Source organism: Symphodus melops, assembly GCF_947650265.1.
Source record: "Symphodus melops genome assembly, chromosome: 1".
In the NCBI taxonomy this organism is placed as follows: domain Eukaryota; kingdom Metazoa; phylum Chordata; class Actinopteri; order Labriformes; family Labridae; genus Symphodus; species Symphodus melops.
In genome coordinates this window covers 37182016-37197974 of record NC_136691.1, presented here as the reverse complement: position 1 = coordinate 37197974, position 15959 = coordinate 37182016, and the positions used below count along the sequence as shown (strand labels likewise).

The 15959-nt window shown below is 42.0% G+C and overlaps 1 protein-coding gene across 5 annotated transcripts in view; it reads left to right on the top strand.

Annotated features, from left to right (window-relative positions):
• pbx3b (pre-B-cell leukemia homeobox 3b) overlaps positions 1-15745 on the top strand; it is a 58993-nt gene extending 43248 nt beyond the window's left edge. Inside the window, exons 3-11 of one of the 5 annotated variants that reach the window (XM_079371044.1) lie at positions 1886-2127; positions 3073-3263; positions 4296-4431; positions 5235-5264; positions 9634-9799; positions 10399-10476; positions 10882-10994; positions 12284-12373; positions 14049-15745. In XM_079371044.1, coding sequence (XP_079227170.1) covers positions 1886-2127; positions 3073-3263; positions 4296-4431; positions 5235-5264; positions 9634-9799; positions 10399-10476; positions 10882-10994; positions 12284-12373; positions 14049-14141 — 1139 coding nt within the window. In that variant the 3' untranslated portion in view covers positions 14142-15745. The remainder of the gene's footprint in view (positions 1-1885; positions 2128-3072; positions 3264-4295; positions 4432-5234; positions 5265-9633; positions 9800-10398; positions 10477-10881; positions 10995-12283; positions 12374-14048) is intronic. The other 4 variants (XM_079371045.1, XM_079371046.1, XM_079371047.1 and 1 more) reach the window with 4 other exon arrangements.
• Positions 15746-15959: the final 214 nt, after the last annotated feature.

Below are 15959 nucleotides of genomic sequence, written 5' to 3'. Positions count from 1 at the left end.
CTGGGGTTTTTTTTCCGTTTGCCATGAATGGACACATTATTTGACACAGGAACTTTGTGGTAATATATGGTAAGAGACTGGTTGCTGTTTATGGCCTGTGATTATTTAGTTTGAATGAAACCAGTGATTTATGCCCATTTAGCTGAAAAGCCCTGTAAATTCCCCCAGCTGCATTTCCCCTGGATACAGAGTGAGTGGAGTGAAAGTGACAACTGGGTTTCGTGTGGAAATGTACGCTGCGTCCCAGAGTTATATTTAATAAACCTGACATGAAAAACATGCCTACCTACTTACCACCACCCGCAGACCAAAGGAAGGTGCAGCCTGCTGAGCCTGCGTGGAATCAGAGAGTGGGAGTAAATAGTGAATTAGGAAAAAATGGACCAAAGTGGCAGACAAACTACCAGCTCTCAGAGCACATTGAGATATGTAGCCAGGAGTCTGGGCAGCCAACATTTGAATCATTTTGTTTCCCGCTGCACAAACTGGAAAAGAAACAGTCGAGCTGGTCCAGAATGAGAGCTTTGGGTGGAGTAAGGGTGCAGATGCAGCGTGATGTGGATAAGGGTTAGTGGAGCAGTGGCATATTGTCCACATGGATGGGCTTGGCTCTCTGCAAGCCTGATGGAGCCTTGTCCAGCATCTCAATGTCTCCAGCACAAATAGCCACATTCATCCACTCCTCTCACACCATTACACCTAAAAGACTCAAAGCCAGCCCATCCATAAATAGAGTCAAATTTGTTTTTCAGCCGCTCTGCAGCCGAACAAAAACACCAACAGAGATGAAAACATCAGAGGGGCGGCTACAATATGATGTGCCTCCTAATTTGTTTTTATTCAGGAGTATTTTCTCCCTCTCTGGTGTTTACTCCTGTGGATGTGTGCAGGGTCAGTCGGTCAAAGCGTGCTAAAAGGGCTCCTCTGATTGCATGCCTACTGGCTGACACAATAGAGCCACTAATCTTCTTATTTAGAATCCAGAGGCTGGCCATATCTTAATGAAGCTGTAATGAGCTGTTGAAAATCCCTGAATTGCGGGAGGGATTATTGAATTGAAACAACTCTGGTAATCATAACGTTTGAGTAGCCACTCAGTATTTACTGCCCATTGAGCCACATTTATATCCACTTATTATAGTGGATTGCTCCGGCTTGTTTTTGGTTGGAATTCTGACCTGCAGTGTGTTAACTTTTTGTTTTCTGTGCTTGCATTGTCAGTGCATCAAGGTGTGCATGTCTGCTATCTGCTGGGTGATTACGACCTGCTGACAGACTGGCGAGACAGAAAAACCAGCAGGGTCCGAGAGCAGAAAACTGATGATACAGAAATGTGGCCTTTATGTGAAACAGACTCTGAACTCATTTACCAATTTATTTCTCCGGCACGTTTTTATCACTTCTCTGAACATTGCAGAACTAGGATTGTAAAACTCCGAAGCCAGTAGAAACGAGGGAAAGCAGCCCTTACTTTTTGGAGCTCCCAGCATGTCAAAGACAGAGACACTTACTCGAGGTATAGTTTTCTGTTTAGCATCCTCTCATAGAGTAGAAGTGCCACTTCACCATTGAGCATTTGTCAGTTTATGGATGTTGCTGTCATGTCAGCCTTCCCGTACACACAGTGTGCGGCGCGGTGTGTAAATAAAAGAGAACAGGCATAGACACAGGCGACAGAAATACAGCACATGCACAGGAGGCACACAGCTCATGCCTGCGGGGGACAATATTGCACAATAGCAGACTATGCAGACATAATGCTTTTAATGGCACCTCAGAATTCTTTCTGGGGCCCGTTTGATCAGATTTGTTCTCTGCATTTTTAGGATTTTCTTTTTTTTTTTTGCATTTGGTGACCATCTGTTTTTCGATGTGATTTCTGCAGGTCTCAGCATCCGTGGAGCTCAGGAGGAGGACCCTCCAGACCCCCAGCTCATGCGTTTAGACAACATGCTACTGGCAGAGGGCGTGGCGGGACCGGAGAAAGGCGGCGGATCTGCCGCTGCAGCAGCTGCAGCCGCGGCCTCCGGAGGGGCAGGCGACAACTCCATTGAACATTCCGACTACAGAGCCAAACTCACCCAGATCAGACAGATCTACCACACAGAGCTGGAGAAATACGAGCAGGTGAGGATGGTTAACATAGTTGGAATTCACGTTTTTGATTGATGCACTTTTCCTTGAGATCTATGAAAAGGAGTATCACAGAAGTGTTACTCTTTTTCAATATCAAAAGATTGAATACCAGCTATTTTCAGTTTCGTTTTATTGAGTAGTGCATACTTTCCTTTGCACTCAAACACCATGAATTGCTCTATCAGTGCATTAGCAAGAAAATTGCAGAGAGCATGCATGCTTAGCAAGTTGGAGAAAAATTGCAGGATTATTCACTGTGTTGGAGTTGATTATAGAGATCCAATGCAGCACCTTAGTCATCAGTGTTAAATGAAAGTATGATCAGCTTCCTCACCTAGCACTGTGAGCCTGCCATTAAACACAGAGGCCTTATGGGTGAAAATAGAAGGTGTAACAGTGATGCCTCAGCAAGCCGCTGAGGTAAATTAGTCTAATTTACTCGGCGCTCTCTGAGAGAGGAGGTGGGGACGCCGGGGCACACAACACTTCCCCTGGAGTAAATGCATCTTTCTTAACGGTGGTTCCAGGTTTTAATTATCTAAATGTAAATACTTAACGAATTTTACTTAGAGTAATGAGCTAAAGTGTGCACTACGTAAATGAGTTATTCTAATTAATCATGTATGAACTACTGGTTTAGTGAAAAAGCTGTTTAAATTCACTCTCGATTAAGGGACTGGCCAAATTTGCAAATCTGCATTTATACTCAAAGATGACTTCACCGATTATGCCATCAAAGTAATATACAAACTGTGTCCTATGTTTAAGCTTTTAGCTGAAAGAGCTTGCCTCTAATTAGCCTATTTCTTATGTAAAAATACATAACTGTGGGATGTCTTTGGAAGAGCTCTTGTAAGTTGTAAGATTGTCCTCGCGTTGATTTCGGACACTTTTCGAACTCACTTCAGCTGCTTTTGTCTCGCCGCCACTTTGCAGGCATGTAATGAATTTACTACCCATGTGATGAACCTGCTGAGAGAACAGTCTCGCACGCGGCCCATCTCCCCCAAAGAGATCGAGCGTATGGTGGGAATCATCCACCGTAAATTCAGCTCCATCCAGATGCAGCTGAAACAGAGCACCTGTGAAGCTGTCATGATCCTGCGCTCCAGATTCCTTGATGCCAGGTCAGTGGATTGTGTGTGTATAGTGAATGTATATGTGTGTGTGTGTTTGGTACCAAGAAACTTTCATTGCTTCCATATGACCCATATAAGCAAAATCCAGTAGGCGAGGTCATTTCTGGATTGTGTGTGTCGGTCTGAACTTCCTTTTTTCTCCCAGTTTTCTGGCACAAAACACAGTTTGAGTACTGCAGGGATGCTTGATTTTAACTGTGTCCATGCTCGGTGCCTTATCCATTTTCAAGACAATCATGCCCCCACACCTGATAGCAGTTAAGACCAAATGAAACAGGGGGGCGAGCTGGGTGTAATGGATGGAGGGGAGGTCATCAGCAGGTGTTTGGGATTAATCTAATCACTAACAGCATGGCGCAGTGAGGAGCTCTGCGAAGAACGCAGCACAAGTTGGGGGCCAAACAAGCCAAGTGGATGCACATTGGCTGCCCTGCTGCCTGTGTGAAGCGCGGTAAACAAGGCAAAATAAGCAAATGCTCAACAACATGATAAGTAGTGCCCTTGGGAGGGAAGGGGACCCAGATCTAGTTAGAGTTTGCTTGTTTCTGCTGCAGATCCCTGGGGCTGTGGCACTTCAGGAACAATGCTCAACTGTGCATGCCATGATTTCTATAATGTACCGAGATGCACTCCGACTGGGCTTTGCGCTTCATCACAAAGCCCACCCATCCGCTGCACTAAACTCTGCACATTACACGCTTGGACTGGAGATTGCAGACCAACAGACCAAATTAAACATTGTATGTGTTTTGTGACTGTGTGTTTGTTTGTGTTGGTGTGTGTGTGTGTGCGCGCTTGTTATTGGTCAGAGTCTGGTTGGTCTTCCGTGTGTTGACGAGGCTCTTGAAGCAGGACACGATATCCTGCTCCTGAGGGCCCTCAGAGCCCATTCCTCATTATTTTTACCATTTATGTGTGAGATTGATTGTGCAATTTGTGCGATCCAAATGGATGAGTTAATGCTGGTCCCTGCTAATAGGGCTCGCTTGGCCTTTTCTCTCGTTTTCTCTCTTAACTCAGGCGGAAAAGGAGAAACTTCAGCAAGCAGGCGACGGAAATTTTGAACGAATATTTCTACTCGCACCTTAGCAACCCGTATCCGAGCGAGGAGGCCAAAGAGGAGCTGGCTAAGAAGTGCAGCATCACAGTTTCCCAGGTGGGTAGTTGCTCCTCCTAACTGTAGCTGGTGGGTAATCAGGGTGGGAAAGCCTAGAGGGATAGTTACCGTAGGTCGCACAACCGACAAGACACAATGTCCTTAGCTAACCTTGACATTGTGGCTGCCTAATGATGCTTCAGTCAAGGCTGGTCCCAGTCAGTCAGAGCAGGGCCACAGGGAGGGGAGGCCTATATCATCTTGGCCTCAATCAAAGCACCATGCTGTCCTTCCTTACACGGGTCCCCTGCCATTTTCCTCCCCCTCATTCCCATCCAGCATGTGTGCTCTCTGTGGTGCCTGGTCAGTCGCACAGGTCATAAGCTGGGAAGAAAAATGGCATCATCCATTACTATAAGAAAAGCAGTTAAAGTCTGCTGCTTCAAAAACACTGGATGATTTTTATTAGGATGTTTTCTGTTCAAGTGACCTTGCGGGACTCTGCTAATTCACAGTTATATTTTAGATTTAGAGACACAACTCTAGCACTTTATATGAATATATAGGGAATAGCTTTCCTGTTGAGTTAACCTGAAGGCAATATCTCTAACACCTAGCCCCCTGATCCACAGCATTATTGTCCTGTGCTCTCTTTTTCTTGCTAAGATTGTGACTAGATTTTCTCCTTCATACTCTATTGTTCTATGGTTGTCCCCATGAGACACGATTTGAGAGAAACATGCATCTATACAATAATCTGCAGTGTTTTTTTGTTCTGTGTGGGGAGGGGGTGTTGAGGGGTTATATTGAGTGTAGTCATGAAGAGTCAGATACTGTAAAAGCCCATTCTTTTTTGCCTTCAGGGGGTGGGAAGCACCATCACAGTATCACAGGTATGTCATAACTTCTCCTGATCCACTGTTTTTTTTTTTTTCTTTGTACTTTTGTTTATGTATGATGTGATAGCCTCACAGCTTTGCACTGCACAGAACCTCCCTCCCTCACACTACTGGAACAATGCTAATGCTATCATTAATTGCAGAATTAAAGTTTGTATTTAAATTTTTTTTAAAGGAGATGTGAATTTTTTTTAGCATTTACATTCCACCTTTAAGTCACACAAGAACACAGAATATTATTGGTTGATTCATATGTTTAAACTGAACTCATTTTATCACCATATTATGTGTGTACAAATGTGTAATTTGACTTTTTGGCTATTGTTTACATGATGATTTCTTTGTGTGCTGTAGAGTTGGAACTAATTGTGTGGTCTTTTCAACCTGTAAACTGCACTGTGGGTTAATCTTTCCAGCTCTGTGATCACTATGTGCTTTCTAGTTGTAAAAAAAAAAAAAAAAACAACAGAAAAAGGCCACCAACCCTCACAAATTGAGCTCCACTCTTTTTTTTCTGATGGCCACTGTGCCATTTCCCATGAGAACAAATCAGTCCGAGTAGAAATTAGAGAGCTTTTAAAAATTCACTTGAACTCATCTCAGGCCCCATTAGTGGCGTACTCCTCGACGAGCGGAGGCGGAGGAGGCAGACATTCTTATTGACTTATTCTTAGTGCTTTGGCTCATTTTAAGTGAGTAACATAGTCGGAGGCTTGACATGATGCCATAAGTGTGTTATCCCTCATCGGGGCCACGGTCCCTTCACTTTCGCACACAGCTGCTCTGAAGGCTGGGCTAAGTAATCTTTCACACACACCCCAAACTAGTTTTTTTTGTGGACTTTGTTTATTGCACAGGCAGTTCATTAAGTATAAACCATCAGAAATGAATGTTGTGCCAATATCATTCTGCAGCCACACTCAATACATCATTGTTGATGAAACCCACTGCATCATTTTAGTAGAAGGGATCATAAAATATACAAGTGATGCACATGTCATCTTCCCTGAGAGAGAGAAAAAAACGTCCTCTTCCGAGAGTTCAAATCGTTGTTATTTATATCTTAAACTTAAAGTAATTATGCTCAACAATTTCTTGTAATGTGGGCGGAAATCACTCGTGGCCTGATGCTGCAGTACAGTCACAATACTTTAGACATGGTATAAAAAGACATGTTTGTGAAATACTTTGAGGACATTCATTGAAATATATTAGTATTTAAAAAAAATGTTTCTCATTGGCAAATGTTGCTCCCAAAGAAAGAAATCTTAACATCTATTTATTCAATGAGAGGAAGATTATAAAGCAAAGAGGCTGATACTCGCTGTCATTAAAAAAAAATAAAAATAAAAACCTGCCATAAATGTTGCACCTGACCAACTGAGATCATGTTACACATGAACATAGTGCAACTTCATGCACGTGTGTGTATGGCCTTAGATGTTATTTAAATGAAGAAGTTGTGTGATGTCTTTAGAAAATGGAGGATTTAAAAGTTAGTTATTGTTTAATTATATATATTGTATTAACTGATTCCTCCTTATATTGTTTTTGTTCTTGTATACAAAAGTTGTATTGATCATTTATAGGACTTAAGATACATGTTTCATTCATGTATTGACATATTCCCAAAAAACAGTGTGTTTGATGCTATCAATACTAAATCATTGCTTAACATGCACTGTGCTGCACTCTTAAATGAAGGCCTGTGATTGGATGGTTTGTGTCAGTATTTACGGAGGAAATATGCGTTATGGATTGTGTGAAACGTTCAACATTTACAGCAGGCTGCAGTGCAGAGACCCCTCACATTTTTCTCCTGAGTGACACTTTTCAATATTTCAGAACATTGTGAATTTAGAGAAGCTAAGACTTGAGTTCTTATTCATTATTAATGCGGCCTGCCTGTATAATTGATGGTATCATGGCCTGTGAGACCACCTTTGTATGTGTATTTAAGGCTTAGGGCATTGTAACCTGGAGTATATTGAGATCATACACAGATCATGCATTGCCTTACACTGAGTAGCGAGCAGTATTGACCTGAAATAGGGTGAAATAGTTTGAATTATTAAGCACAGCTCCGCGGCCTCTCTCGTGGGCAGCAGCAGTGTAGGCAGCGGATATCGTGTTCTTGCACAGAGTCTGCATGGTCATTATACAATCGCTGCCTCTGAGGCTGCTGATGTCAGGTAATTCAATCTCACAACCTGCTTTTCACCACACATAGGAGTCAATTGAATGCATGGCCTGCCACAAGATAAAAGGGAATTAGTTCTGTAGATTGGGTTGTGCTCCACACCTTCCAGAGCAGTGCATTTGTTCAATATTTAGCTGAACCTCAGAATCACTAAAGCCAGAGTTCAATGGGCAGGAGAGAACTGTGGGTGTAGGACGGAGAAGGGTGGTGTAACTTCCAGAATTTCATGCCAACAGAGTCTGTTGAGGCTTGTAACACCAAGTAGTGGTAGAATACATTTACAGCACACGTCACTTGTACTAGCTGATGCAATAAGCTCATTTTAGATCTGTTGAATCAACATGCATCACGGGGCTAGAGCTGCATGGTTAAAAGTTAACTAATCAGCCACTGGCAACTTTTGAACTTGAAGATAAAGATAAGTTATAAAGTGCAAACACCACTTATTTGAAGAGGGACCTGTACCTACCAACATTTATAGCCTATACACTCATTTGCAGTGTCTGTCTGGATGGGCCTTAAAAAAAAGCAAAGAACTATCAAACCACAAACGAATGATGTTCTGTTGAATGCACCTTTTGCACAAACGTGCTGTTAAATCAAACAGACTGATGAGCTTTAGAAACCTGTTTTCTATGATTAGGGTGTCTTTGCAGCACTTTGTGAGCCGTCTCAAAGTGGGAGAATATTGCCTGGTCCTAGGCTCCACAATCCACTCTAAGCAGGTTAAGTAAAAAGGATGATGGCCAGAGCTTTCATTGCTTCCAATTAAACCTTGCTTGTTAGTTTAACCTCTAGGTAAACCCATCAAACAATTGATGTCAAGAAAACCCTGCCAACAGTGGGCCTCGCCTGAATGGTCATTAATTTTAATTGCCTAGATATTAAAGATTTAGAGCAGAGAGACGTGCAGGATAGAAATGATCTGATGTCCTGCAAATCCAGTCAGTTTTCACGCCGCAGCATCAGCGGGCTGCTGGGGATATTAAAATTTAAGCACATGGGTGGAAATTAAATAAAGCATCATTAGGGGCAGCTGCTCTTTGGCTGGTCCAGCCGTGGGCTGCAGGGCCTGTATAAGGGGAAAGGGGGGGGGGGGGGGTAACGGGGCAGCGACACAGCAACAAGACACTCTAATTTATAGAACCATTAAAAACAAACATCACCTCATTAGTATTCCACAGTTATAACATTCACACATACGGTTCAGTCCGGTACAACTTTTCAGTCTGACTGATGCTCGATGTCATCGTTTCAATTCAACAGAATTAGCATTTCCAGCTGCTCGAGATCTGAATACGCCCACTTTCAGACATTTAACTGAGCTCAGAGCTATGTTCACAGTGCCTGTAGAGATCCATATTGAAATCATTCTGTTTATTTCACAAATTAATTAACACTGACCACACCCAATAACCTGTTTACTAATTCTGATGTCTGCAGGTCTCTACACTTACTTCATTTTTAAGAAGATCCATAAATACTATTTGCTCCGTCAATAATTAAACATGCTTTTACACACATTCAAATGCTTTAGCCGTAAAGCACAAATGTACAGCTGCTCAAGCCAGACGACATGATGACCGCTGTGACTATAAGGTGGTCTGCCCACTTTCGTCTTTGTAAAATATAAACACTAAATTCTTGGAGTCATTTTAAAATCCATCAGCTCTTCTTTTAAGCCACTTTGGAGTGTATTTTCCACTTTTCTCAATATTTCATAATTCAACATTTACATAAAGTGTCAATCACACAGACTCACTGATCTGGAATCAGTGAGAATTCCTCAGGGGGTAAAATAGGAACGTTGGCATAATTCACTGAGGGATTTGCATCTTTAACAATCAGCCCTGATATGAGAAATCTTCTGTATATATTACATTGACTTTAGTGTGTGTGCTGTAGGAGCCCCTTGTGTTTTAGTTTTGTCAGGAGACACATCTGAGAGCATGTCATGCTCCCATCCATGAGAAGACACAAGTGGCTCCTGATTACGGCTTAATTAGCTTGTGTACCCGGCGGACATTACTGCAGGGGCTGGGAATTGGGTACTTGATGGACCCAAACATGACATCTTGAAACAATCACACTGCTGAGTGCACGCTGCTGTGGCTGCTTGACGTCTGACTCCTCTGCTCCTCCTCCCTCTGCTCTCGCACACAGGTATCCAACTGGTTTGGCAACAAAAGGATCCGGTACAAGAAAAATATCGGCAAGTTTCAGGAAGAAGCCAACCTGTATGCCGCCAAGACCGCCGTAAACGCGGCACACGCTGCAGCCGCTGCAGTGCAGAACAGCCAGGCCAACTCCCCTACCACACCCAACTCCGGTAGGCCTTTCTGCATACAGAGAAAAAAAAAACAAGAAAAAAAAAAAAGCTCTGCCCTCTACCTCAGCTGTTAACCTGCTGCCTACCTGCCTCACTCTCTCATGCACCATTCACACAGAGAAGAGTGACAGGCTCTGCTCCCAGCTCGGGGATCACAGTGTCTCCTGTCTATAAGACAGTTGATGCCGAGCAAACTCATGCATAAAGAGAGCGTTCCTGACTTGTGAACCGAGAACATATGTATTTTTGGCAAAATGAAAAAAAAATCAGAAGGATGCCTTGGGATTTGTTTTCCCCTTGACTTTCTGTCAACTTCATGTCATTTGTAATGTAATGGTATGTAGTCCCACTGAATAGTAGTTGTTTTTCAGCAAAATAAAGTGAAACATAATGGCTGGGAGCATTTTTCCTACAGTAATAGTAGAATATCAAGATAGCATTATTCCAGTTTGTATTGACTAAGAATCATATAGAGATAAGAAGCCTTAAAAGGCATGTTTAGTCCGCTTTTATAAGTAATGTGATGCTGGATTTGGACTTGGTTGACCTGCGTCGGAGTGTGGTAAGCTTATGAAGTGGTCCCTTTTTCTTGCACCCAGGATTCCAGATGAAAGATGAAGAGTTTCAGCTGGATTCTGCCGAGAGCAAAAACACTCTTTTAACCAACATGTTTACTGGTACTGGTCTTTTCATAAGCTTCTTATTGTCCATGTCATTTACCATGTGATACCTCCCTGCCAAACCTTAGATTGGAAGTAGGTGATGTGGAACAATTGGGAGCTTAAGCGACCAAACCCGCATATAGAACCGGTCCCCTCTGTGTCATGTGATTCTCATTTCATTTGTGTCCATCACATTTATAAGAAAGAAAAAAAAAAGAAAAAAAGATCCTCTTGACTCCTGCATTTCTTCCTCTTCTGTTTATTTTCTTTTCCTTCCTTCACCCCTGTCGTCGCTTGCTTTATTGGAGTCTTTCTTTAGTGTCTTCTTCTGCGTGCGTGGTGTGTGTGTCTCTGTGTGTCTGTGCTTTCCCCTTTATAGCCTTTCTCATGTATTCAGCTACTTACATCCTCCCTTTCCAGGTTCTTCAGGTTCTTTTAACCTCCCAAACTCTGGGGACATGTTCTTGAGCATGCAGAGTCTGAATGGGGATTCTTACCAAGGGGCACAAGTCGGAGCCAATGTACAGTCACAGGTAGGATCCACGATCGGGGACAGTCCCTGACTCTAGCAGTGCAGAGAGCTGTCCTTGTCTTGCCTGTGTACTGACTGAGCCATCCACAGTGCAGTCTGAAGCACATCCAAAAATAGACGAATAAGAAAAACACGCTGCTTCAAGCGAGGGCAGTTCAAAATAACATCACAAGGCCGCCTAAAACCTCCGATTGACTCAAGTGTTTACCGACTATTTCGCTTTGGATGGAATATTTTGGCAGCCAAAATATAATCCCACCCCACAAAGCAATTTCCTGGTTTCTATTCCTAACATTCAAAGTAAACATTTAGTGAATGCATTTGGCTTTGACTTGAACTCTTGGGTTGGTATTGGGTTTTTGGTACCATGTTTTCCCCTTTTTTTCTGTATTTTCTATTGCTATCTTCCTGTCTCATCTTGTTATTGTGTGTTGTTGATGTCTTCCATTTAGTTAGTTTAATGCAGCTGCACAACTGACACCGTTCACAAACATGCACTTAGGAAAGAAAACAAAAAGCCCTGCTTAGTCATTTTTAATGTAAACATAATGCTAACTTAAAACAAGAGAGTTTTTGATGCATAAACATAACCAACATAAATAATGGATTTAAGCATGTGAGTAGAGACAGTATGCCTTTGTATTAGAAAATACAGCACCAAAAAAAAAATTAAGAGACCACTGCAAGAACGTTTCTGTCCAGTTCTTCTATTTAGAAAGAACTAAAAAGAGGAACATTTTTGGTTTTACATTTCTCATGGCTTCCCAACACCCAAACTGAAATATTATCATGAAGGTATTTTATTTGCAGAATATGACAACTGATTAAGACAACAAACCAGTAATGCTACAAACAGAATAACAATATTTTGACTGTTTAAACTACAGCTTTCATGCTTCTTGGCGTGCTCTCCACCAGTCTTTCACAATGCTGTTTGGGGATGTTTGGCCACTCTTAGCACTTAGCTTTTCTCCACATCTCGTCAGGTTATCACAAAAGCACCACCTTTGTAAGTAGAGCGAGGTGTACCTGAGTAGAAATTCAACCAACACTGGAGTAGAACCGCTTCCACACGCGAAAAGATGGTGGTTGAAGGAACATTTAGGGTGGTCCGATAATTTTTTTTAGGAGCTGTATGTTAGCTGTGTTAGTGCATTTGCTGCAGGACTCCCTTTGTGATTTCACACTAGTCAGTATCTGTTGCTTCACTGAGCATGTTTCACAGTTAAGTGTCGACCGGCCTCAGAGACGACGAGTTGACCGCCTTGTCCACCTTGTCTGTCCCCTCAGGTGGATACCCTGCGCCATGTTATCAGTCAGACGGCAGGATACAATGATGCTCTGAGGGGAAACACCATGTACAGTCCACACGGCTTAAATGTAAGTAGATGTTTATTCATTACAGTCTAGAGATGGTTGAAACAAAGGCTGTGGAATGAAGGGATCCTGCTCTTCTTTTGTCCTGTGATAATATTCAGTGGAGAAACAGTCCTGTATTTAACATTACACACGATAGTACCGATATTTGTAGTTTGTAATTTTTCAAACAAGTCACACACTAGTACTGATAACAGTACACGTGCCAAATGAGAACCGTTAACTTCAATTCAACTTAATATGAATTTAAGTTGTAATTGTAAAAACCATATCCAGCTTTACTGAAATAAACAGGTTTTTTTATATTTGGTTTGACCCAAACTTTAAAATGAAAAAGAGCAGATTTCCCCCCCCCCTCCCCACTTCGTATCTGTTGCATTTAGCTGTTTAGAAATGCTTCACAGAATTTTCCATAGCCTTATCTCCATGATAAAACATGAACATGTGATCGCCTGCAGCTCCTTCCAGACTTGAATTCCATCTTCCTTGATGAGGTTTGATATGGCGCCTTTTTGTAAAGCAGCACATAATCTGCAGCTATCAGGGTAAAGATTAATTTGGTTGATGAGAGGGGATGAGGAGCGAAGGGGTGGGGGGGGGATAATATCAGAAAGATTTCTCTGCACTGTATCAGAAGCTCAGTGTTTGCTCTCTTCATATTGTCATGCCTGTTGGGTGTAATACACGCATATTCACAGTCTAGTATTATTTAAAGCTTTAGCATCAAAAATGAGGCGTTAGATTCACAGCAGTGTTACTGGAAATGAAAAAAAAGAAGAAGAAGGAAGTGATTTTCTGCAGAGAAAATTAACACATTCTATGTAAACAAATGGTGGGGGCTGATGCCAGCGTTCACTGCTTTTGGTGTCATTTTGGCTTTGCTGAAGCCGTGTTGCTATAAGCTCTTTAGACATGTCAGCTCCTACCAGGATCAAGTGTTTTTCACTTTCTCACAAGGTTTCTCACTTCCATGCGCAGTGTAGACCTGTGCCCAGTGGCTCAGCACGGCTCAGTATGATCCTCACTAAAACAGCAACTGACGGCACTGAACAGCCTCGACACATGAAGAGAGGGAAACAGAACACAAGACGAAGACAGGACCAACACATTTTTGATTCATTCCATTGCTCGTGTTTTGTTGCAAGAACTGTGAATGTGCTTTATAGATGTATTAGCATAGCCTAACCTTTAGCTTTGTTGGCGGTGACGTAGAAAGATCCAGTAAAGGCTAGGTCACGCCTGGAGCGAAGCAAAGTCAGGCTGGCTAAGACTGGCTCTCTGGGAGAGGCCCTGCCCTGTCACTTCCACTCAGCTCTCTCCACCTCACCCGACCCTCTCCCTCCCTCTCCCTGACTGACAGCAGAATATGTAGCGACAAGCTGTCGGCCGCTGCAGAAATCTGCTTAGACGCTGATTTCAGGGAGAGCTCCCATTGGTCGGGACACGAGACAAATTTGTTTCCTGAGAGTGTCTTTGCTGATGCTACTGTAATGCAAGGGACTCATCACACAGCATCAGTGTGTGTGAGAAACATTTAAATGGCAGCTGACACAACCAGGATCTCTGTCTTGTTTCCATCTTTGGAGAGTTGTGTTACATTTTGGGAGTGAAAATGGAGCAAGATCATATTGCAGAGTACAAGATTGTAATCTCAACCTTTCTCCTATTTGTGTCCCAGGCTAATGGAGGGTGGCAAGATGCAACAACTCCGTCTTCTGTAATATCTCCAACAGTAGGACCAGGAAGTGTGCACTCGGATACCTCGAATTGATCGGCTATTAATGCATCTGCGCCTCCAGATGGGCAAATGGACTCTTTGAACAAGAAAAAAAAAAGAAAGAAAAAAAGACTTTTCCCGACAGATTTGTTTCCCTGTTCCGTCAAATGACACGCAGATTCCACGCAATTGGACATCATCCATCATTAAGTGTTTCCTGATTGTTCAGTGGTTTCTTTCTGTCTTCATGAATCATCATGCTCTTATTAGTCTGTCGTAGGGGTAAGCGCACACACACACACACACACACACACACACACACACACGTGCAAACAGATCATTACATTTTAGGGATGTGGACTTTAAATACTGCTTTATCATCTATTCAACACTTTTGAAGACATTTTTATTTGATTGATTTCTTTTCTAATTGCAGCCCTCCACTCTCATCATTACGTTCTCATTCGGATCATACAATGCATAGACTCAAGCAGCTGTTTCTTTGACTGTAATGTGCTCGCAATCTTGTCCAGCAACTCAACAATGCTACGGCTGACAGCTCCGTGGCAGCTTTGTAGTTCCTTTCAAGATTTATTTTTGCCTTACAGCTGTATACATTAGTCGAAGGAAATCACTATTCGAAGTCTGGAACATAAAGGAGTGTAATTGATTGCTTGACTTTAACATGACACCATTCCATATTTTATAATTTGATGTTTAGTATGTACATACAGTATGTAAACATAATTTTTTTTTTGTACTGCTTTATCAAACAAATCCCTCCTGAACAGTAGATCATCCCTTCAGCGACCGCACGCAGGAGCCGGCCCCCACTACACAGGAAAAGTTGTACATAATATAGCTTCAGAGTAATTATACATCCAACCAATCAATACACAGCTTTATTACCTCATTCAAATCCATGCACCCATCATTTCCAACATGTCTGTAGCTTAGAGTGCTCACTTACTACCTCTAAACAGCATCACCACCACACTTTGTTTCGCTCTAATTTCATTTTTCGATGAAGTTCATTGGATTCCATCTCGTAACACTGTAAACTCATCATTCTCTATGTAATCTAATGTATATTTTAATCTTTTAATAAAATGCTGTGGCCGCACAGCGACGTAAAAATGACAAAAATAAAACAATGAAAATGATAACAATATTAATACTATGAGAAATGGACGGGGAGGGGGAGGGGAGGGGTCGAGGGGGGAGGAAGTTGTTGGTCTGTGGCTTTTACGAGGGGTTGCGATGAACATTGTTGATAAATTAACACCAAACAGTAAAACTGTTGTAAATACTGAAGAAGAAGAAAAAAAAACATTTTGAATGTTGCTCATCTTGTTACTAAATCATGCAAAAAAAAGAAAAGAAAAACTGAGTATAAAAAGTGTAATGCATAGAGGTTTCAGTATTCAGAACTGTACATTCTCAGCTCTGTTCAACAGGGTGCAAAACTTCTTTTCTCTTTTTTCTATTGTATGTGATTCTGAAACGGAAAAGTCATGACAAATGATTTGTGGCAGTGATTCTAATGTATTAAAGATGTTTAGTGTTTCTTTCTAACCAGACTACACCCTGGACTGAAAAGTCTTCCTTGTGGTAGTTGTGTGATTTCAAACATGAATAAACCTTTTGCTTTCATGACAGCAGGTTGTGCCTCTATTCCTTGATAGAGTTTGTTTTCTCTCCTCTAAAACGACTGCAAGTGTCTGCTTTTCACCTTAACTTCTCCGTTGTGTGTTTTTCTTAAATGTGTTTTCATAGTTTTATGAGTTAATAACAAACAAATCCACCCTTATATTGCATAAGTATGTATTCATCTACATGCCCTCGTCGCTGCACATAAAAGCTCCTGTTTCA